This window comes from Doryrhamphus excisus, linkage group LG15 (genome assembly GCF_037039965.1).
Source record: "Doryrhamphus excisus strain RoL-2023G ecotype Guam linkage group LG15, RoL_Dexc_Guam_v1.1, whole genome shotgun sequence".
Classification (NCBI taxonomy): domain Eukaryota; kingdom Metazoa; phylum Chordata; class Actinopteri; order Syngnathiformes; family Syngnathidae; genus Doryrhamphus; species Doryrhamphus excisus.
In genome coordinates this window covers 3,250,140-3,274,797 of record NC_136371.1, presented here as the reverse complement: position 1 = coordinate 3,274,797, position 24,658 = coordinate 3,250,140, and the positions used below count along the sequence as shown (strand labels likewise).

The 24,658-nt window shown below is 41.8% G+C and overlaps 1 protein-coding gene across 11 annotated transcripts in view; it reads left to right on the top strand.

Moving 5' to 3' along the window:
* camta1a (calmodulin binding transcription activator 1a) overlaps positions 1–24,658 on the top strand; it is a 315,309-nt gene that overhangs the window by 242,813 nt on the left and 47,838 nt on the right. For all 11 annotated transcript variants that reach the window (XM_058052094.2, XM_058052105.2, XM_058052095.2 and 8 more), the window contains one exon: positions 9,726–9,797. In XM_058052094.2, the coding sequence (XP_057908077.2) occupies positions 9,726–9,797 (72 nt within the window). The remainder of the gene's footprint in view (positions 1–9,725; positions 9,798–24,658) is intronic.

The following is a 24,658-nucleotide window of genomic DNA, read 5'->3' as shown; positions in this document are numbered from 1 at the left end:
CACATATAGACAAACAACCATTCACACTCACATTCATACCTATGGACAATTTGGAGTCGCCAATTAACCTAGCATGTTTTTGGAATGTGGGAGGAAACCGGAGTACCCGGAGAAAACCCACGCATGCACGGGGAGAACATGCAAACTCCACGCAGAGATGTATGGACAACATGAGACACACTAATAGAGCTATAATGGTAATAGCTTATATATCGGTCTCTACACGTGTAGCTGTATGTATTATGCTGTACAAAGATGCAGCTAACGTAAGTTCAAAATGAAGCCAGAAAATACAATCAAACATAAAAGTGAGAGAAAACAGACTGATAATGTTTGAGCCTCTGTTTGACTCTCGTGGACCTGATGGAATAGCTGCAAGGTTGACGAGAATTGACAAGAATTGTTAAAATGTGGCCGGGCGTCAGCATGTGGACTGCAGATCAAGGTGAGTCCTCTCTCAGCTCTTTGTAGAGTATAAAAAGCAGTGTGATACACACACTTGTTCGTCCCTTTTTACCTGTCTTTTTATTAAGGTTTTCATTTTCTTCAGACATGCTTTAGTGGTCTGTATGCTGTGCTACGTTCAATGCAAATGCACAAACTGAAAAGCATGGGCTGCTGTTGAACCAAAAATGAAGATGAATGCTGCATATGTCTTTGACAACGTGTCCTCCTTTGAAAACAGCAATGTGGAGTAATTTACCATAGAATAATTTAAAAACATGTTGATGTTAAACTAGAAGAAAAATAATGTATGGTGTCATTGCCCTGGAAACCCTGGATCACCTACTTTAGTGGTATAAATATAGTTGGATCAGATAAAACACCTCTCATTGGTGTTAACGTTCTTCTTCATAGATTTAAAACATTTGTTACATTTCAGAATTTGTAACATTCATTGCAAAATGTTCTCTATACCTTTCCTCATTTGGACCATTGGTGATCTGGATCCTATCTGAGCTGACTTTGGGGCAGAGGTCAGGGTACACACTGGAGTTGTCACCAGCCAATAACAGGACACATGTCGACTTACAATAATATAGAACAGGCCCTTTATTTGTCGCAGACGTGCAAGCAAAATACATGTACAACATACTCTAATAATAATAATAATAATACATTTTATTTGTATAGCGCTTTTCAAAATACTCAAAGACACTTTGAGTATGAGTTTGAGTATTGAGTATTGAGTTTGGACACAGTAAACAGATTAAAAGATATGCTAAAATACAACATTCATTCGTTTATACACAGTTAAAACATGAGAAAAAGAGTTGATTTAAAGAGTTGTTTTTTGAAACTGAGAAAGTCACGGCAAGCACGGAGTGAATGGGGCATAGAGTTCCAGAATGTGGGGGCAGCGATGGAGAAGTCTCCCCAGGTTCGGAGCTTGGTCTTACAGGGGAGTGCCAGGAGGACGGGGTGGTAGACAGGGCAGGATGATTGGGCGATGGAGGAGGGAGGATGAAAGGGCAACAACAAGAGGAAAAAGGAGGGAAAAAATACAATTCCAAACAAAGCTTCTATACAGTTGAGGACAGTTAAAAAAAAAAAAAAAACTCAGCATACATTTGCACAAGTAACCACATTTTTACACAACATTAACACAAGACTAGCACCCAGGAAGGGGAAAGTAAATGGTGGTGATCCCAGCGGTGAAGGCACTGGATGAGGGAAGGGATGTGTGTGCGAATGCCCATATGAGTGTCTTTGGATGCATGAATGCGTAGCCCTTAAGAGTGTCATTGCGATAACACAGCAGTTGCCGTGGAGATGTCCGTGAGCCAGCCCAGACAGGGACAACAAAGCACCTTTTGGGAGAAGTTGTTGTAACAACACGACCTTGGTCAGCCATAGAGGGGTAGGCCCAAATACAGATTAAATAGATTATTTGTGTTAAACAGAAGTACATGGAAAAAAAAATTGGTATTCATGGAGAGAACATGCAAAATCAGATCGTTAAGCTTTCTAACTAATCGTCCATCATACATTTTTTTTTAAATTTCTCAGGTCTCAAACTCAATTTACTTGGGGGCCACTGGAGCTCGGGTCTGGGTGAGACTGGGCCGCATCAGGTTTTCCCAAAAAAAAAATTTTAAAAATCGCATTTATTAAAAACAAAAAAAATATATAAAAACTTGGCTTTGGTTCCAAGAAAAGCTCTGATAAAACACTGTTCTAAAATATCTTACTTTTTATTTTCCTACACAAAATAAGATGAAAAATAAATAAACAAATCAAGAATAAAGAAAATCAATCAATCAGTAATAAATAAATATAATAATAATAATAAAACGGCAAATAATAAAAACTTAAGAAACCACATATAGTTGGTGGGTCGACAAATTATTTTTTTCAGATTAAAATGAACAAAGCATTATTAGAGCCCTGTAGACATAACAAAACACGACTATAGTCACATTTATACTCTTTTTATTTACAACATATTGCGCAACTGCAGGGTCTTGAGACACATGCTAACTCGCAAACTAGAGAGCTAGCCACCTAAACGGTAGCCTTCAAGTTATTTCCTTTGAACTTAAATAGCCAAAAACTTACCACTTCCACACAGATAGGGAGGATAACAATTAACAGTTATTTAACCTTTAACATGAACATGAATCAAACGTAATAATTTTTTCTGGGTACATGATACCATACAGCATCCATATCAAACATTAAACTTTCATATCAAGGCGGGGTCCTCAAACTAGTGTCCTGCGGGCCACATTTGGCCCGCGGGCCGCGTGTTTGAGACCCCTGATCTACAGTATGTTTTCTGGCTTTTGTGTGTTCCACGTGTTTTCAGTTCATGACTGTCCGTATACTTTGACATGTAGGTTCTTCCTGCCTTTCCCTCGCCATCCCATTACCCGCGCCCTTGTCTGTGTCTGCTTTAACCTTGGCCAGTGGGCTGGAGGACTGGGAGAGTAATTCTAACCTTAAAAACCTGCTGATTAAAGCTAGTTTGGTGGAATTCAATTCTACTTAATGCCTTTGGCCGTGTGCCCAGGTGACGAGCATCAGCATCCACAGACACTGTGTCTTTAGTTAGGCAGACGGACGTGCATCGGCATGTCCATGAGTGTGGCCTGGCACATGGCAAAGTAGCGCTAAAAGGCGCATGACTTTTTTCTCCATATACCTCCGATACTATCTGCGTATCCGAGTATTTAGGGTTTGAGTCCGGGCTTGCTGCACGGTGTGTAGTCAGATGTTGCTCCCCACAACTGCATCATCCTTGTTATTGTTTCCACTTGAACTTGATGTATAGCTGTGTTTACTCGCCCAGCATGGCTAATTAATTTTCCTCTTCAGGGACTGTTTATCAAGAGTTTGTTTATTTTACAATGAGTATGCTATTTTTAGAGACGGTCAATTCCATTATACATGCATTTTTTTTTATTTCCAGAGAAGGATTTGCTTGTTTTGCCTTGATGAGGAATTTTGATTTGTTTTTAATTTTTCCCTCTCCACCTTACATACACGGCCTGCCAAATAATTTTGTAGTGTGCTGAGCTTTGATGATTAAGAGACTGTAGCTTGTCCAGGAGATAAATCTAAACCTGTTTTTGATTAATTTCTATATGTATAATGTCTCATCAAGAGTGGCTTACATATCCCAATTCACTGAAGAGTTATATAGTAAACAAGGAAGAATCATTATAGACAAAACAAAGCAAGCCTGTATGATACATTATGGACTTTCCGGGGATAGTGCCACCCACTAGCGTCTCTTCAGTTGATATAATTCTTTCTTAATGCTTTGGAGAGCAGTATGGCTGACTATGAAGACAGCAGTTGAGATACGGAGCTCTCCAATTTCACTTGAAAATGAGCTCATCCCACAATTGGAAGTGGCACTTTTGAGTCGTAACTTATTTAATCACATCTGTATAGAGCTAGGAATCGTTGCTTGATCAATAGTCATCATGGATGCTGTCAGTGCTTCGGGTAGCTTGAATCTTGCATGGTCCATGAATCCCTTACCAAGTATGGATTTGGCCTTGCCTCTACAGAGGGAGTTTGGTGGTCCTGCATGAGATTTGTTTGCACTGCTGTGCCCCAGGCTGGATATCCTGCCCCAGGCTGCCATGTTAGCAGACATATGCAAACATGCACATATGGACACACACACAAAATGATAGATTACCTCTAATGAAGCAATGGATGTCCATGTGTAACTGCAGGCATGCAATAGTGAAAATCAATTGATGGAGCAAGAGGGAGAATGCGGCCATCGAAATGTGTCTCATAGCAACCATGCATGAGTTTGTTGTGATGGCAATGGGGCATTGACATTGGAAATGTGTTTTTTTAATCAAGATGAAAGCATATCCTATAAAAAAAAGGCCAATCTTGTTGTCTTTCACCAGCTTTTATCTTTGCATTTGCTAGTAGATTGATATTTCTGGTGCCACGGGTGAAGTTTTGCATGCGATCGTTTGGTTGTGATGATAATGGTTGAAGTCAAAGTCGAAATGTGTCTTTTTGAATATTTCCCCTTACCCAGTTGGACACAAGCAGTCCAACAGAGCAATAAATGTGAGTCAGACTGTACAATGTTTGCATCACAGCAGGAAAACAGCAAATTGCCAGCACACTGTAAATAAGGTGCCACACACTGATTAAGACCCATCATTATTTTATAATGAAAAAATTTCCCATCTTGCTCAGCCTTAAAGGGGAACTGCACTTTTTTGGAAGGTTTGCCCAACGTTCACAATCCTTATATGAAACATGAACACATATTTATTTCCCTGTTCTGTGCATTATAATGCAAGAAGTCAAGTTAATATGAGCTAACTAACAATGCATGTCATTTGGGACACACCTATTGATGGGGTTTTTTTTTCAGGCCACACAGCTAGGAGACCCGGATCGATCCCCCGCTCTGGGATCTCTGTGTGAAGTTTGCATGTTCCTCCCACTTTCCAAAAACATGCTAGGACTCCAAATTGTCCATAGGTATGAATGTGAGTGTGAATGGTAGTTTGCCTATATGTGCCCTGTGATTGGCTGGAGACCAGTCCAGGGTGTACCTCGCCTCTCACCCGAAGACAACTGGGATAGGCTCCAGGGTGGACTGCGAGTGAGGATAAGCAGTATAGAAAATGGATGGATGGACTGTTTTGAACTTACCAGCTCAACAGGGAGCACTCGTCTTGTGCTGGAAGATACAGCTATTCCAGTCAGCATTCCAATGAGCGTGGATATTGTAAATAACTGTTGTGTATGTGTATGTTTCACTATAGCCTGACCTGCCTAGTACACAGCAACATTATTCTCTGCCTGTGCGAAGGGGGTGTCTTACCTTGATGACAGAAGTAGCATTAGCTCGGATCAATGGGCTCTGTGAAATCAATGCGCCGATGAAAGACATTACGGTAATGGTAAGGTTAATCAAAATACGGCATGATAAAATGTTGGTAGAGATTTTTTGTAGAAGTAGGTGTGTCCCATTGACGTGTCTTGTTAGCTAGCTCATATTAACTACTTTTCTGGCATTATAATGCACAGAAAAGGGAAATAAATATGCGTTCATATTTCACATAAGGATTGTAAATGATGGGCAAAATTCCCCCAAAAAAGTTCAGTTCCCCTTTAAGATAACCGCCTCTGTTTATCTGCTTTGGGAATGCAAACTTTGCATTTGGCAACCATGTCGGTGCACATGTCACATCACCTGCCAGCCGTGATGGATGGATAGCAGCGAGGTGTTGCCATGGCAACAGACAGGCCAGGGTCAGCTGATGGCGCCAAAGGGAGCACAGGTAACCGTTGGCGGCCGTTCCTCTAAGAAGGCTTTATTAAGGCCAAACAGTTTATCACCGAGCTGTCGCGTCCGCTTGCCCCGCGTGAACCGGGATCCCGCTTGATTCTGACTGGCTTGAACATCCTGACAAGTGGGTGGATTCTAGGACGCATCGGGGTAAAGAACCCTCATGTTGGAGGACGCTTTGATTTCTTGTTGGAGTGACAATTCCAAATGAATTGACTTTGGAGGATGCTTGTCGGTTTTTTTCCCGCTGTCTACGGTGATAGCACATTACTACATTACGCACAAGCAATTTCTTGTGTAGCGCTTCTCACTTGTCATTTACAGCACCTCGACAACATTACATATGCATGTGTACCTATGTATTTGTTTTGATATGTGCAAATGCCCTTTAAATTTTACACAGCAATACATTTTACATGATGTGCGTGTGTGTGTGTGTGTGTTTGCGGGTTTTATGCATGTCTATGTAATTATGGTTTAATTGCTTGCTGTGATTTGCTGTCAGCTGTCACAGCCCAAAGACAGCAAACAATTGTTCTGCTGCCATCATGTTGGCATACAGAGGCCGGGCATGCAGAGAGGAGCTACACCAGTAACTGATATATATCTTGAATTACAGATAAGCTCTCGAGTTTGATGAGGTTTTTTGTGTGTGTAGGCGTGCTCCTGCTCCCTCCCAAAAAAAGTGTCCTGGTGTATTGTGATTGTCTGTTGAGCTTCACATAAGGGTGTGTGTGCGCGCATGAGCACAGGAGCATGTCTGCACTCTGAACGTGGGTGTCATTTTGTCAGAACTCATTGCCAAATTCTGCTTGCGTGTGTGGGTTGGTAAGAGTGTGTCGGGAGGCTAAGGGTGAGCGAGCTTATGTGTGCATGCATTGTGTCTGATAGTATATTGTCACCGGCAGGTGCAACAGTTGTGTTATGTTTTAAACTGCTATTTTTGCCTTCATGCTATTTGATGTGGTTAAAAAAAAAAAAAATTGAGCAAAACCGAGGGAGAGGAGAGCAGCCTAGGGGCTAATTTATTCACTCCCCAGCCCAGCCACAGACACTCATTGCACCGGCCTCCGTCAATTGTGAAGTGCATGCCACGGCCTCATCCAACTACATACAGCATCTCTCAGCAGGCGCAGTGCTGTAGGCAAGAACAGTATAAGCTATGATACAGCAACAAACTCTCACTATCCGCATTGTTGTTGTTTGTTCAAAATACTGTAGTGTTATGACAATACGTTGTTTCAACCAGGAAGGAGCTTCTTATGTGGACAGCAAATGTATGTATTATTAATCATTGGAAAAGTCAGTAGAAAACAGCAGACATTACCACCTATAGACCACAGGTTTTCAGTACTTTACAAAAGTAAAATAGTTTTTGTACAACTTCCCTTCACTTTTGTTTGAAAGCAAAATGTGTGACAGGAGTGACAGTGGTCTCTGTATCTCATGCAGGTATTGCAACATATCATCCTGAAATTCTTATGAAACTATTGAATACTTTGCATCACAAAAAATATCTATAGCCTACCAGAAGCTTGTGCTCTAATACTTGCAAAACTTCACAGCACGGCACACACAGGCAAGATGATAGCAGATGTAATTGTGTGAAGTAATTTGACATTACAGTAGGTAGCTACACTGTGGGAGTAGGAGGACATGTCTGCTCATTGCCAGCGTGCAATAATGGATAGCAGCACTATAAGAGTGGGAGGAGACTCGCATCCTATTTTGGACAGCTTTAATGGATGAAAGTAGAGCAAAAAAGTAAGAGCAAGGGGAATTCTGCATGACACACAGTTTGGCACTTACTTGAAATCAATTCCAAAATGGATATAAAGAAACAAGGAGTGTCCATGTATGTATGATGGTAATGTTTATACGCTCCTTGTGCACAATCTTTGTAGCTGCGCAGTGCTACTCTAATTAATATAATGAATCAGTACCGTGCTGTGCTTTTTAGTTTAGTTTAGTTTGGTTTCTCAGACAGACTCGGAGGTGTCTATCACATGATCCTGTTACATCCTCATCTCTTAGCACACCATCCAACTCGTAGCTTTTACCTCCTACCAGTCCTTATCCACAGTTTGCTAGAGAAACCTGCCTGCACTTATGGAGCATCTACCGCTGCTTAATGAGGTTCAGTATCAATGCGGTGTCAGTACCAGGTGTGCAGTGTACATCACATGCTCCGATACCGGATTTAATGTGAGCTTATTGCCTCATATGAATCAAACTCCATTGAACCAATCTGGCATATCGTATTTGGGGCGCCATGTTCGGGGTCAAATGGCGTTGGGAAGTGATTCTAAAGTAGTGGGGTTCACCCGATGAGGCAGGAGGGAGGTCTTCATGCAAAAAAGTATCTGAACCTTTTAGAATTTCTCACATTTCTGCATAAAATCACCATCAAATGTGATCTGATCTTTGTCAAAAATCACACAGATGAAAAAAACAATGTCTGCTTTAACTAAAACCACCCAAACATTTATAGGTTTTCATATTTTAATGAGAATAGCATGCAAACAATGTTTGAATGGTTTTAGTTGAAGCAGACAACATTTGATGATGATTTCATGTAGAAATGTGAGAAATTCCAAAAGGTTCAGATACTTTTTTCATACCACTGTATGCTATTCATGATTGAATGACACAAGCCTCAACCAAGGTGGCAGCAGTACTGAAACTAAACAAGATGTCTGTTATAGAAGTACACAGGAACAAGGATATGCTGAACTGACGGAGGATGAGCAATGGAGAGGTTTCTGACAGACATGAAAAAAAAAATCAAAGGAGTCGTCAAAGACTAGGAATAAAAAAGTGACGATAACTGGAATAAAAAGACCAAAGAAATATAACAAAGCCGACATAGCCTTTGTGTTTACCAGGAAAGACCCGTGTGTGTGAATCACACAGACTGAGCAGTCTTTTTTCAATGATAACTTTTGTGTGTATAAGTTTGTCCAAGCCAGGGTACGTGTCAGTGAACACCACACAGGTAGTGAGGTTGATGTGCACGGTAAATTTAGAAGAAGACATTGGCATCATTGGTATATCCACTGGCATTAGCTTAATATATTTCAAAGGACATTCCAGCCAATACTTTGTCATTTGATTTAGATTTTGCAGTTAGTGTTAACGAACTGTGACTGTACCTCCAAGTTGTTGCTTTTATTACAGCAGACTAGCGTGAGGCTCACTTCTCTTCACGTTTGATTTGTGTCTATAAGAGCTAAGCCCCCACTTTTAAGAGCAATTCCTTCGCCCTTTCAAAATATTGTCCCTGCCTGCCTCTTGGGTGGTATTGGTTGGGTAAAATTGAATGTTTTAGATTCCTGTTTCTGCTATAAACAATATCGTACAGGCTAGCCATCCCTCTGGGTCACATGGGATCTAGGGCAGAGGGTCTTGCCTGAGAAAAATGGAGCCCGTCAGTGTTTGGAAAGAGGAAAACGGCTCTTTGCTCGGGTTTCTGGTTGCATTCACCTTTGTTGCCGGCTCGTGAAAAATGTCTCCCGGCCCCTCTGCCAAATACAGCAAGGTGTTATCAGGCCTGCCTAGCTCCTTCCACTGTAACGAGCCCCTAGGCGCGGTATTATCTGTTTACGATAAGGTTATTAATAACACTGTATTTTAGTATGTGCTTGGAGTGCCCTGCGGGGTGACGGACAGGGGCGCCGTATGGAGGGCCTTAATCATTCTGTCAGGGGCTTTCTCCAAACAGGACGGTATACAAGAACCCATTCATGTGGTGGGACAGGTGTTTGCGAGTTAACCTCATCCGGTTTCTTCCTCCAGGTCACAAATAACAATAGCTTGACCACCTGCCTTCAGGTCCATATGGGCGTTAACTGAGGAAACAAGAGCTCAGGGGTCAATGAGGGACTAGTTAAAACCTTATCTCTGCTCGTCTTTCTGACTCCTGTCCTGTCTCACCTTCTTTCAGTGTCTGTACGGCTGCTACGTTCACTCGTCCATCATCCCCACCTTTCACCGTAGGTGCTACTGGCTGCTCCAGGTAAGAGCTCCTCTTTCGCTCTCCTACGTTTATTGAACATCTCCTATCTTTGAACCCGGACGAGTAGCACGGTATCAGTTTCCATTTAAGTGTTGCATTTTTCTTTGTCAGCTAGCAGGCACACATCAGCCTACTTTCCCCTCCTCCACCACCTTACTCCCCAGCCTCCATTCACTTATCTTCCCAGTCATTCACTTCTCTGATGGCAAAGCACATACACGCCGTCCAGCGCAGGACGGTATCTCAGGCTGCTAAAAGCTCTGCCATCACCCTTGTCTAACAGCTGCAGTAAAATATGATGGAAGAGTTTCCCCGCATAGTACAGTGTGCTTACAAAGGGTCATCAAGTCTGCCGGCTTAGTGGCCCATCTCATCACTCTCGTTAGTCAGCCTGTGCGTCTGCTATCTGCACTACATTGTTTAGATATCTCTTTGCACTTCAGTGTTGCATGCATTATTTGGATGAATGGGGTTGTTCCGTTGCCTCGAGTATGATTCCTGAACGCAAAGTGTGAGTCACATCATCAACACCCCTTCAAGCGCTCAACAAACCCGGAAAAGCAATCTATAAAGGTGTGAGTCAACCTTCAGAAAAGACAAAAACAAACCAGTTGGGGAAAGGCGTACAAACCTTTTTGTGATGTAGAACACTTTGCATCAGGGGAACCCTGGAGAGGAGCAGCAGTACCGGAACGCTGCATCACAATTTTTGTTTAGTTTAATCTTGTTAGATGCCGTGTTTACCCATTTGGAGACATAACCACATATTTAGTTTAACCAACACTTGACACGATGAGGAACATGAAACTTCTTATAATACCCCGACCTAACACCGTCTTCCTCACATTGGATTTTACTCACAAGCCTCAAAGTGTCCCGCTAAAACCCCCCACCAGGACCACTACCCCCACATACAGACGCTTCCAGACATTCGGCCCCCTGAATGTGTCTCTAAGTCCTCACTCTGTCACTTTTCCCAGCCTTCTCCAGTCTCTGAACCCTGTCTCCTCAACTCCTTGTGTACCATTTTCTGCATTTGTATGTGATTTGCAAGCAGTAGTCTGTCAACAGGCGGGCAGCAAGGAGACTGGAGCTCCCAAAGCGGTGAGATGGAAAGGTCACCAGTGAGTGAAAAATGCAAATATCTAACCATTCAGCGGCCACAGTCACATAGAGGCATGGATGAAAATATATTCCATTAACACAGCACAGTTGGGTAGGGAGCACGGAGGACAGAGGGGAATGTGTGCGAATGCGAGAGTGAAATGGACACAACTTTTAAAAGTATAAAAATAACTGAGAGGGGGGTCATTGATGTATAAGAATATAAACAGTGGAGCAGTGAGTAAATATGGATGGAACAGTGTGTACATGAGACTATTTTTTTCTGGAGTGACACACACAGTGACGTGAGTAAAAGGTGTTTCAGGGAGACGAGTCTTGGATGCTTGCCTCTTTATCCGCTCTTTATTAAGCGGGCTGGGTAAAGCTGCATGTGTAATGAGCCCAGGGACACAAGCGTGTGTAGAGCTGCAAGAGTGGCCTTCTCTCACTCCATTCATTTTATTTTGTTCTTTTCAACTCTCAATTTACTCAATTGCACCATACAGCTCCCACCACCACCTCAGCATTACACACTTACGTCTAAAAATGTCTGCGTCAGCACCTCAAAAGAAGAATGTTGCAAAAATGTATTTATATTTTAAAGCAGGTTTTTGCTATGTGGTGTATATACAATAAATAACACACGTCCATGTCGTGAATTCATGTTTTGGTCTTTTTGCACACGGTCTGGTGCAATTATGGCAAAAATCATCACTGAAATTGAAATTTGCTCTCACGTGGACCCATATCTTACTTATTATGTGGAAATATGGGCTAATAACTATAAAAGCAATCTTCACTCGCTAAATGTACTGCAAAAAAGGTCAGTAAGGATAATTCATAATGCCGCCTACAGAGAACATACTAACTCCTTATATCTAAAATCACAAACTTGCTGATATAGTTCATCTTCAAACAGCTAAAATAATACATAAGGCTAAAAATAACCAATTAGCTAAAAATGTCATCCAATACTTCTCTACAAGAGAGGAGAAATATGATCTCAGGGAAGAACTACATTTGAAACACTTCTATGCTAGGACTACATTAAAAAGCCATAGCATTTCAGTATGTGGAATCAAACTATGGAATGGATTGAGTAAGGAAATCAAACAATGCACAACGATGAGCCAATTCAAGAAACAATACAAGCAGTTGATGTTTGCTAAATACAAGGATGAAGAGTCTTGAACCAGTCATGATGTGCTATATATATATCACTATATTGACACTTACTATGGTAACCATTATGTCATTGGATGCTCATATCACCTCGTACTTCGGTACGAGACAAAAAATGTAAAAATTTAAAAATTAAAAAAAACCTTAAACTGTATTATGGAAAGCAGGAAGTGAACAAATTTAACAGTTACTGATGGTAAAAGTACCAGAAGGAGGGGTAGGATTTGATAAGCTTTGCTTCTTCCTACTCCTTTTGGACATGTGGAACTGTGAACTGATTATGTGATGCATTCAATTGTAATCTGATGCATGTTCAAATGAAATAAAACCATTACCATTACAACTGTGTAGTAGTGGCAAAGTATACACAAAAGAAACCACTATACTTATGTAATGCACACTGATTTGAAAACACTTAATTTTGTTAGTAAGCAAGGTTCATTCATTTTCTACCGCTTATCCTCACAAGGGTCAAGGGTATGCTGGAGCCTATCCCGGCTGTCTTTGGGCGAGAGGCAGGGTACACCCTGGACTGGTCGCCAGCCAATCACAGGGCACATATAGACAAACAACCATTCACACTCACATTCATACCTATGGACAATTTGGAGTCGCCAATTAACCTAGCATGTTTTTGGAATGTGGGAAGAAACCAGAGTGTAATATTTCATGTGATTCATAAATATAAAATTTGAGTTTTCTTAAGTATTCTTAAAGATTGACCTGCGTCTACAGTATACAGTGCAAGCCAGCGTGGACGACTCGTACTTGCACCGATGAAGGCATATCTGTATGAGTTGTGATGACACTCAAGCAAGCCCCCATTGACACAAGAATCCCAGGCAGTGACACTGATTGATTCCTTTGCCTCATGTCCCCCTCTTTTGTTTAGAGCTAATCGAATGTAATTCTACGTTTGCACCTCTCCATCAAATCAGACAGAAGCGTTTGCGTTAGCTGGCGGGGGCACAGAGGTGCGGATAATTATGATATTAATACGGTGGGGGTCTGAGGGGAAACTTCATTTGTCCTGCTGCCTGCCTCCGACACAGAGAGGGGTCAATAGCTTCTCCTGCCTTTCCCACTTTCGAGAAGAGAGAGGGATGTGATAATGAAATGACTTCCAAGGCAGGAGGCAGCACCGACGACCTTGTTTCTTCCTGGCTATCTCTTCCTCCTGCGTACCTTTCTCAGCTCAGGCCACAGTGCTCCCGTCTCTCATGAATATATTATTAATATCTATATTCACAGCAGTTCCATTTTTCTTATGACATTATTCCCTGTGACTATAATGACTTTGGAACCACTTGAATCAGTGTTATGTTGAAAAATTAGTCATCACTGTTGTCCCTGTGATCATTTCGGCACTATTAGATGGTATTCAGTCATTTTAATTTATGTATTACACAAAGGTTACTTAATTTGAAAAGGCAGAGAGATAACTGATGGAGGCTTCCCAATGGCGCTACCCATGGTGCTGAAGTTCTTTTCTTTTTCCCTTCTGCCATGACTTTTTTTTTATTATTGTTTCACCTGGCGGGCGGCACGTTGGTCGAGTGGTTAGCGCGCAGACCTCACAGCTAGGAGACCAGGGTTCAATTCCACCCTCGGCCATCTCTTTGTGGAGTTTGCATGCTCTCCGGTACTCCGTTTTCCTCCCACATTCCAAAAACATGCTAGGTTAATTAGCGACTCCAAATTGTCCATAGGTGTGAGTGTGAATGGTTGTTTGTCTATATGTGCCCTGTGATTGGCTGGCGACCAGTCCAGGGTGTACACCACCTGTCGCCCGAAGACAGCTGGGATAGGCTCCAGCACCCACCACGACCCTCGTGAGGAAAAAGCAGTAGAAAATGAATGAATGAATGTTTCACCTGGCCTGTGATTGGCTGACAACCAGTCCGGGGTGTACACCGCCTGTCGCCCGAAGACAGCTGGGATAGGCTCCAGCACTCCCGTGACCCTCGTGAGGAAAAAAGCGGTAGAAAATGAATGAATGAATGTTTCACCTGGCCTGTGATTGGCTGACGACCAGTCCGGGGTGTACCTCGCCTCTCGCCCGAAGAGAGCTGGGATAGGCTCCAGCACCCCCCGCGACTCTTGTGAGGAAAAAGCGGTAAAATGAATGAATGTATGTTTCACCTGGCCTGTGATTGGCTGATGACCAGTCCAGGGTGTACACCACCTGTCGCCCGAAGACAGCTGGGATAGGCTCCAGCACCCACCGCAAACCTTGTGAGGAAATAGTGGTAGAAAATGAATGAATGAATGTTTCACCTGGCCTGTGATTGGCTGACGACCAGTCCGGGGTGTACCTCGCCTCTCGCCCGAAGACAGCTGGGATAGGCTCCAGCACCCCCCGCGACCCTCGTGAGGAAAAATTGGTAAAATGAATGAATGAATGTTTCACCTGGCCTGTGATTGGCTGACGACCAGTCCAGGGTGTACGCCGCCTGTCGCCCGAAGACAGCTGGGATAGGCTCCAGCATGCCTACAATCCTCGTGTGGATAAATGGTAGAAAATGGATGGACTCATTTTGGTACCACAGTCAGATTGTAGGCCTGCCTCACTCTGTCTTAAGATAATCAAATGAGAAATGTTTTATTGTGAGGTTTATGTACAAGTAGGAAATTGCAGCGCCGCTCCCATTGAAGACATCCTTGCAGACATAAGACAGGCAGATATATTCTTTATATGTACGGGAATTCTGTATTCCTTCAGCTCAGTTTAGCTGCCGCTGCGCTGAGCATTGGGAGACAGGTGCCGGACCGACTCAGATGATGTGTGATGACAAAGCAAGGATGTCAGCTCCAGGTTATTCACATCAGATACATCCAAACTATGCAAGGCTACATAATGAATATTTCATAGAGATAAATCATGGATGAGCCCCGGGACCCGTTGAGTTGATTTCACTGAGAGGGCTGAGCGGTAGGAAAACCTGGCAAGGTGTTGACTGGCTGTCTGCAACCTCGGGGCAAATGAGCACTAGAAATATAATTGCCTTTAGTGATGCAGGCTGTTGTTTGTATCAGATGGAAATGCACTTCAACAAAGAATGCGATCTGATCTACAGTATATCAATTTTATGATAGCTCCTGACAGTGCTGTTCTGTCCAGGATTGTCGGGGGAATGAGTGCAGTACTCGGTTACAGTACAAAATGTGAATATACAAAAAGTTTTGGGATGCGAATTGGAGTGAGCCCCTTGGAGTCCTGTATGTTTGTGGGATAATTTTGTCCATTCATCTAAAAAATGAAGGTAGAAGGCAGGGCCACTGCAGTCAAGTCCTTCGATGCCAAACTCATCAAATCATGCCTCCATGTAGCTTTGCACTGGGCCAACGCCGGCCTTCTCTAAACTATCCGTACACATTTAGAAACACATTGTAGAACTGTCCAAAATGTCTTGTAAAGAAAGGTGGATGAGTGGTTAGCATGTAGGCCACACGGTCAAAAGATCGGGAAAACCTGGGTTTGATTCTCTGTGTGGAGTTTGCATATTCTCCGACTCCGAGCTAATCGCAGATTCTAAATTGTCCATAGGTATGAATGTGAATGTGAATGTGCCCTGCGATTGACTGGCAACCAGTCCAACATGTACACCTGAAGTCAGCTGGGATAGGTTGCAGCATACCCTCGTGACCCTAATGAGGATAAGCGACATGGAAAATGGATGGATGGGTTGTCCTCTTGGGCATCTCTCTGTGGAGTTTGCATGTTCTCCAGGTACTCTGGTTTTTCCCACATGTTAGGATGCATGTTAGATTAATTAAGGTTAATTGGCGACTGGCAACCAGTCCAGGGTGTACCCTGCCTCTCACCCAAAGACAGCTGGAATAGGCTCCAGCATACGGATGGATGGATGGATGGGTGGGTGGGTTTAAACAAGGGGGATTGATATTACAAACCTCTATTAAGTTCTTTAATCCTTAGATGCATAAGTGGGTCAAAAATGACACAGTCAGGTTGTTTTCTTGAAATATCTTCGTAATTAAAATTTTTTATCATTTCATATTCCATGTACTCCTCAAAAAACATGTTTTTGATATCATGCCGTTCACATTTTTAATTTATCTTTTATACATTTTAAGAAATTTTTGTTTTTGTGTTACTACCCCAACCTTCCATAAGTGGATCAAAAATGACCCTGTGAGGTTGTTTTCTTGAAATATCTTCGTAATTAAAATTTTTTTATCATTTCATATTCCAGGTATTTCTCTAAAAAACATGTTTTTGATATCATGCCATTCACATTTTTAATTTATCTTTTATACATTTTAAGAAATTTTTGTATTTGTGTTACTACCCAAGCCTTCCATAAGTGGGACAAAAATGACTCAGTCAGGTTATTTTCTTGAAATATCTTTATAATGAAATTTTTTTATCATTTCATATTCCAGGTATTCCTCAAAAAACATGTTTTTGATATCATGCCATTCACATTTTTAACTTATCTTTTATACATTTTAAGAAATTTTTGTTTTTGTGTTACTACCCAAGCCTTCCATAAGTGGGACAAAAATGACTCGGTCAACTTGTTTTCTTGAAATATCTTCGTAATGAATTTTTTTTATCTTTTCATATTCCAGGTATTCCTCAAAAATCATATTTTTGATATCATGCCATTCACATTTTTAACTTACCTTTATGCAACACACAATGGATCCTCACATTTTCTATTGTTGTACGGGGTCATTTTCTTTTTCAAAGACGGAAAAAAGTGAAAAATTAAGATGTTTCTAACATGAAATCATTCCTAAATATAATACTAAATATCATACAAGTGATTATTCCTAATCAAAATAGCAAAATTGGCATAAAAACGCATTGATTCTATGTACTATGGGTCATTTTTGACCCACTTATGGAAGAGTGTAGGGTCCAGTCACTCGAGCATCTAAGGGTTAAGATGTGTTTGCCAAGATGTCTTGCATAGTGTGTGCAACTATGTAATCTCTTGGACATTAATAAAGTACTGTATCTCTCCCTGTATGGATGCCGTGGGCTATGTGCTGCTTTCTCCTCATCCTTCCACGCTAATGAAGGAGGAGAACATCTGCTACATGGCTAGACCTGTCCTATCTATTATTTGAGCATGAACTAATACAGCCTGCTCGGATGAATGGCTTCTAAAGTCTTCTAAGGCAACCTGAACAGTCCAGTTGCGATGGATTCAGTGGCCTGAGAATCTGTTTCCGGAGCATGTTGGAACATTCGCCATGTCTCTGTTGCCCCCCCCCCTTCTTCATCTACCTGTATTAAGTTGCGTGCAACCACAGAAACACTGCATCTGATTTGAATCCTCTTTGGTTCTCATTTATATTCAAACGTGTCCTCCAACCTGATGTGGCTTTTTCTTCTTGCGAGCTGAGCACTTTGCCCAAAAAAAGCAACACTGAGACTGCTGACCTCCAAACAAATTGAAGGTTACTCCGGTACTTAATTCATAGCCCGCGTTGGAGTCCTTTTTACTAAAAACAATGAACGTGTGAGAAGTTGAGTTAAACCCTTGAGTCACACAGATCCTCGTCTCCTCCTGGCAGACTCATGTTGTGTTCCTCAATGCCTGCGACCTTTTCTCCATTTTCGTCGGCGAGCCCACCAGCACGGCCAATTACCACAAATCCCCTGCCACATTTGTCTTGCCATTTTCGCTTTGCGGCCAAAGAGGCGTGCGTGGCCCTAGACTCCCCTCTCTCAAACCAGCATGAGCCTAGATGGAGAAACAGAGGCCCACAACAGGTACGGGCTTCTTAAATAATTCAGTTATCCTGAAAGGTTAAGGCTTGACCAGCAAGGCGAATTGACATTCATCTTGCTCCACAATCATGAAGCCTATTTTCGGAGGGAGCCATTGACTTGTTTACATTCCGTACCTTCCAAGACTCTTATTGACACTGATATTTTACATGTTAGTCGAAAACCCCTGCTGTTATTTTAGTGGGCTACCCAGAACAGCAAATAGTTAATCCCACTGATACTGGAAGCTCTTGCTGTGTAAACATTACCACCAAGCGATAGAGTTCAGCTCAGTACATTTTGTAACAATAAACACTGATCAGTATTGGGTTCCCATCACCCGGTGTGTAATCAGGATAATGAAAAACAATTAATTCAACAAAGTGGTATTCAGTTTCAAGAAACAAGAAAGCTTTGTTTGAGAAAATGTGCATGTACTGTATGTTTGTACTTATGTATGTAAATATGTGTTCATGGCCAGTCTCTGCGAAAGCTTGATTAGGCGTGGTCATGTGACACGACTCACTTCACTTATCTGTTTAAATGATGTTTTTTGCATATTGGTCACAATGTAAACGTACACAAAATGCAGTTTTTTTAATGAAACTTTTTATCATTAAAGGAGAAAAAAAACAAACCTACACAACCCTGTGTGGAGAAGTGACAGCCCCCTAAACTAATCAGGACTATCCCACTCCAAAGTTCTTCAGAGGTGGACTTGCTGGTGTGTTTAAGATCATTGCCCTGCTGCAGCACCCAAGTTTGTTTCACGATCAGACGGTCAAACATTCTACTTCAGGATATTTTGATAGAGAGCAGAGTTCATGGTTCGTTTTGTCACGGAGTGATTAAGTCTTCCAGGTCCTGAAGCAGCAAAACAGCCGCAGACCGTCACACTACCACCATCATATTTTACTACTGATATGATGTTGTTTTTCTGAAATGCGTTACTTTTACACCAGATGTAATGGGACACTCACATTCCAAAATGTTCCACTTTTTTGGACTGGAGTATTTCCCAAAAGGTAAAAAGTATTTTGTGTCAAAATTGAGACAAGCATGTCAGGTCATGTTTGTTCAGCAGTGGTTTTTGTCTTGGAACTCTGCCATGCAGGCCGTTTGTGCCCAGCGTCTTTCTTATGATGGAGTCATGAACACTGACTTTGACTGAGGCAAGTGATGTCTGCGGTTCTTTGAATGTTGTTGTGGGGTCTTTTGTGACCTTTTGAGGAGTTGTCACTGCACTTTGGTTGGCTGGCTAATCTTGGGTAGGTTCAACACTATGGATAATGGCTCTCACTGTGGTTTGCTGGAGTCCCAAACTTTTACAAATGACTTTATAACCTTTTTCACACTGATGGAGCTCAATTAAGCTCATTTAATGTTTCTTTTCCATTTAATTATTAGCTGGCTTCAGGAGCTCATGCTCAATGACTAGCTGGGCTGACTTTTGTCAGACTAGAGGCAAAACGTTCCCTTATGACAACCTGAACAGTCCAGTTGTGTTCAATTCCATGCCTCGGGAATACTATGACCTGCATGAATGAGAATATTCACAGGTATTTAATGAATTCCTCCAGCTTCCAACATTTAGGTACTACCACCATTACATCTCTCTTGCTGCTTTGAGTAGACCAACTTAAGACGTGCAGTAGTTATGTTTGTTGTCACTTAATGATAGCAATTGGCCAAAGTTTAGCTACTAAAATTAGGTTATAGCTGTCGTAACAACAACATTACTGCAAATTGTGCCACACAAAAATGTAATATTTCTGCAGTTTAATTTATAATTGTGAAAAATATAGACATGTTTTTGTACAATCGGGTCTTTAAAATCACTATTGGTAATCCACGCTATGTGGTCATGGTGTTCTATATATTTTTGTTTTAAAAAGTGTCATTTGGAGCATATGGTATCAGTAACCTTTGACCTCAAAAGTGGTTATCCATCAATGAAATGCAGGGCCGGTTATGTAATAGTATGATAAGGTGACACACAGAAGTTTAAGAAGTTTCACAGTGGTTTGAAATAGATGGTTATTTTGGTACCTTGGACAGCGACATTGTCTACCACACTCATACTGCTTGGACGATACAGGGATTAGATCTCTGAAGAACATTACAGCAAATTGTTATCCTGCTTTTAAATCACTGCCTGTGTTGTAGTTGATGCTCTTTTATAAATCATGGCACCCCCCTCCCAGGCCCCCACCCCCGCCATCTAATCAGAGACTGTGTGCAAAGTGTGACCAGCGCAGCCTGTTTGTGTACATTTCCTGCGTGTGTGCGTGTGTTCCAAAGCAGAGGAGATCAGTGCCTCCAAATTTGATATGTTTGCTGCACTGTTCCAATCTCTGCTGCCCCGCTCATGTCAAGCCACAGATTGCCCGTGTCACCATGTAGGCTCGGGCGTGATGACAGAAGCGTGCAAGCATCTCCCTGCTTCCCAGAGAACACTGGTCACAGCTAATGACCAGAAGTGTCCGATTTGTCCTGCCCTGATTACTCCTCTGAGCTCCAATTAGCTGTGGATGAGGGATGACAGTGTGGCACATGTCACATGGATGTGGCATGGAAGGAAAGATAAGACGGGGGGGGGAGGGAGTGGATAAGAGGGAGAAGACTAGAGATGAGTCTGGATGGAAGTTGCCACTCATTCACTTTACATTCAGTCTGATATCGATCTCAATTTGCTTTGAACCGCCAAGCTCTCCTAAACATACAAACCATCAGCTACTTCTGATTGCATTTTCTATAATTGGCAATTTTCATTGTTTCAATCTGAGGGTGTCATCTGGTCTTATTCCTCAGAAGGGAAGGAATCAAGGTTCTGTTTGTGATAAAAAGATACAGAATTGAGCCAAATTGGGCAAGTCAATTGACTCAGGGATATTTAATTAAGAATATAACTAATGTCACTTGTTTCCCTGTCAGTAACATTGTGTTCATTTACAGTAGACATATATACTTATATATATATTTATATATCAAGCAATCAATCAATTTTGACTATGAAGCCCTCTAACAATGTTTATATACATGCTGTGATCATGTATGAACAAGTACATTGATGTTAACATATAAAACTTATATGTATTTCCTTATTTTGATGATTTAATACATTTCTGGAATGTCTTTCCTCCTTTCCATTGATTTCACAGACTCCATTGATCGGAACTAAAGCTACTTCCGTCAACAAGGTAAAACGCCCCGTCCCCTCAGGCAGAGAGTAATGTTGCTGTGTGCTAGGCAGATCAGGCAATAGTGAAACACACACACACACACACAAAACAGTTACTTACAATGTCTGCTCTCATTGGGATGCTGACTGGTGGAATAGCATCAATCGTATCTTTCAGCACAAGACGTGTGCTCACTGTAGATCTGGTAAATTCAAAATAATCCTCAGGTTAAAAAAAAAAACGAAAAAAAAAAACACTCAGAACAGAAATAAGCATCTTGCGGAGTCTTCGTAGCGATGATGTTGTTGAGTCTAAGTCAAGAACTGGTATCATTCGGTCTGTCCTGTTGTTTTGTTGGTAGCTTGCGGAATCTCAAACTTGACCGACTATTCGGCTTATTGTCACAGCCTTCAGCAACAAACGTGCGTGGCACAGTACCAGCACCATTAGGTGACGTTACGAGGGAGTAGCTTCAGGCATTGTGATTGATGCTGAGACGTCACTCACAACGCCTATAGCAAGACGTTGTGATACTCCGACAGAAATATAGTACTTGGTGTTGGAGCTCGGTTAATGTACAAGTCAGTTATGTAAACGTTTTTTTTTGTTAGGGCTTAAGCATCAAAGTAGCCGTGTCCCGTTGATGTGTATTGTTATCTAGCTTATATTAACTAGTTTTTTCGCATTATAATGCACAGCAAAAGGAAAGGGATATGCGTTTCACATTAAAAAAAAGTCAACAAAAGTGCAATTTCCCTTTAATACAGTGCAACAATAGTCACGGAGTATGCTCACTGTTGGGAAACTACAGACTTATTGATAATAATAATTGATAACCAGATACTGAATAAATGGAATTGATAACTGGAGCCATGATGGAGTTTAGGTCACGTGGGTTGTTTCATTTTCTTCACGGTTTTAGGAGTAGCCTTAAGCTACATATTAGCATAGATCTTATTTTCCATTGATTTCCACTGTTGATATCTACTGGAAAATGGACTTTCACCTGTGTCATGCCTTTCTACCTTTAAGGTATTAAACACGCTTTGACACTGTCACCACGTTTACCTAGTCAGGACGCAGCATCAGAAATTGGCTGTTCAGTATCTTGCCCAAGGATACTTCGACATGATCATGGGAGAACGCAGCATCAAACCTTCAATGCCACCCCCCCTCAACTTGTCTTCCCTGTGCCTCAGTATCTCCAGGATTTCAGAGTGATTCCTCCATCGACTTTTTTTTCATCATTCTCGCTCAGCATAGGGCAATGGAAAAGTAACTACAAGGGCACCGAAAGCCTTCAGTGCCAAACCAGACATCTTTAGTCTTTTTTTTTTTTTTCATCTGCATAGATGTCATATTCGACACACACAGCCTTCAGTTTGTTAGCTTTGCTCTTTTGTCAGTCGCTCAGAACTTACCCAACACGAAGAAGACACAGAGATGGGAATTGTGAAAGCAGCAATGTGAATTGTGAAGAGCCCAATGTGGAATGCAAGGAGGAAAGGAAAGAATATGTGGGAGGGGCTTAAAGGGGATTAGCAGCAGAAGATGATATCATTGAGTAAAGATGAGTGGAAGCAAATGAGTGGTGCAAATCATCAGATGTTAACGAGCTGCCTTGTAAATTACAGCAGCCAAGAGTATGCTTGGATCTGCGTAGACCTGTGTAGTGCATGGGAAGTATAACACTTGTCTGAGCGATATTTACTATTTATCACATACTACAGTATTAATTGGCCATGTACCCTAGAAACCGCCCATGAATGATACAGCAAAAGGCCGAAATGATACTGTGTCAAAGCCCAGGGCAGTGATACTGATAAAATATAGAGTTTAACCATGTCCAGTATCAGCCCCCGTAGTTGTCCACTCAGAGCGCGCTGCTCTGGTATCGTGCCCGTGAAACAACCAATTAGAGAACAGCGCACGAGCGTGAACACACAGTGTTTGTTTTGCTGCCCAAACTTGATTAATGGAACTTTAATTGTCAGACATTGATAAGATAAGACTGTTGATAAAATATTATTGTTGAAATATTTTTGCAATTGTTGTGTTTACACTGTTTAGATATAATACATGTAATAAACTGAACATTTTCTGGAAACAAAATGGTCTTTTGATTAAATAGTACGTGATAATAAGCTCATGATTAAATAGTATGTGATAATAAGATCATCACATAGTTTGTCTGGTATCAGGCCAGGTATCATGCCCCCAATTGTCAGTATCGGTTGAGGGCTGATACTGGCACTTTGAAATAGTGGCATTTGAGTTTATGCTCAACAGAATAAGAACACACAACAGGGGAAAGTACCAAAAAAAATTGAAAATGCATGGCTACTCCCATGATCCCAGCAGAAAGTAGAAACTAATATTTACCAAAGTAGCAAAGGGGAGTGATTAAACTTTATTAAAATTGTGATTTTTCAATGAAATGTTTCCACTTCTGCCTTTTGCTGAGACACTCTGAAAGGGTCGAAGGACAAAATGCTCGTCGGGAGTGTAACCAGGTGGGCAGTGGGTGGGAATAATATATTTTCCTTAGCCAAGAACCCCAGCAGCAAGAGAATAGCTTTCATTGACAGCAGTCTAAATATTACATGACTTCCTGATGGCAGTGTGCTATCTGAGGCTCTGTCTGGCCTGGTATTAACCTGTCCGGATAAATCAGCCTCTTACACAACTTTTTTTTCCCCCACTGCCCAAAGTACTTCTCACTCCCCCCCTTTTCCTCCTGTGATCCTTCTGCTTCACATGTTTTTTTTGTGTACACTGTACACCACATTGTGTGTGTGTGCAGTTACTCCATGCTCCTCTGCCAAGAGCCCTAACGTCATATGCAGCCTGGCAGGTGACAAATAGTCTTTTAATTGCTTGCACCAGAAAAATCATTAGTCTCGTCCCTTTCCTTGGTGGGACGAGGCAGGACGTGTGTGCAATAATAATAGCCTCAATCCCGTTTCCCGCTTCTCGCCTGCTATTTTTAGGCTATACACTAAAGGCCGTTCTATGTATGCCTATATATGGACATGTATGTACTGTGCCACTTTAAGAGTAGGCTTTTTTTTTTTTTTTGTTCCTCACTGATGCGACCATGTGTTTGTTTATGCTCCGTGCGGGCCGTTCCACTGCTAATCCACCAGATGAAGCCATCCAGTTTATGGAACACCCTGCAAACTCTGGTTGATTTTGCTTAGGATTTTTGCTTAGTGGTGAGATACAGTATTGATTTTCTCTCCTCAGTGCCCTTGTCATCCTTATGTAGGTTTGCACCAACAGCCATTTACAGAGCGGACGGCTACTAGAGGAAGATGTACTGTAAATGTGACCATACTGACCCCAGTCAGTGACAGAAAGTCACAGCATGCTAGACAACAGAAAGGAATTGATGTTCCGACCACAGCATGAACAGATGAGCTGAGTTATGAATGACACTGTCAGAGATGTATACATACATATATGTTTATTATTCTGGACATTGTTCTGTTTCCCTTATTTTTAGCACCCGCGGCTAAATAAGATGCCTCTCAGTATGATGCATTGCAGCTGCAGTGCAGTATAATCTATACAATCTCCTCTTATAATAGTCTTAAGGAAAAGTGTTTTGCTTTGTGGAGTGTTTGATTCGCAATGGGGAGCCATGTCAG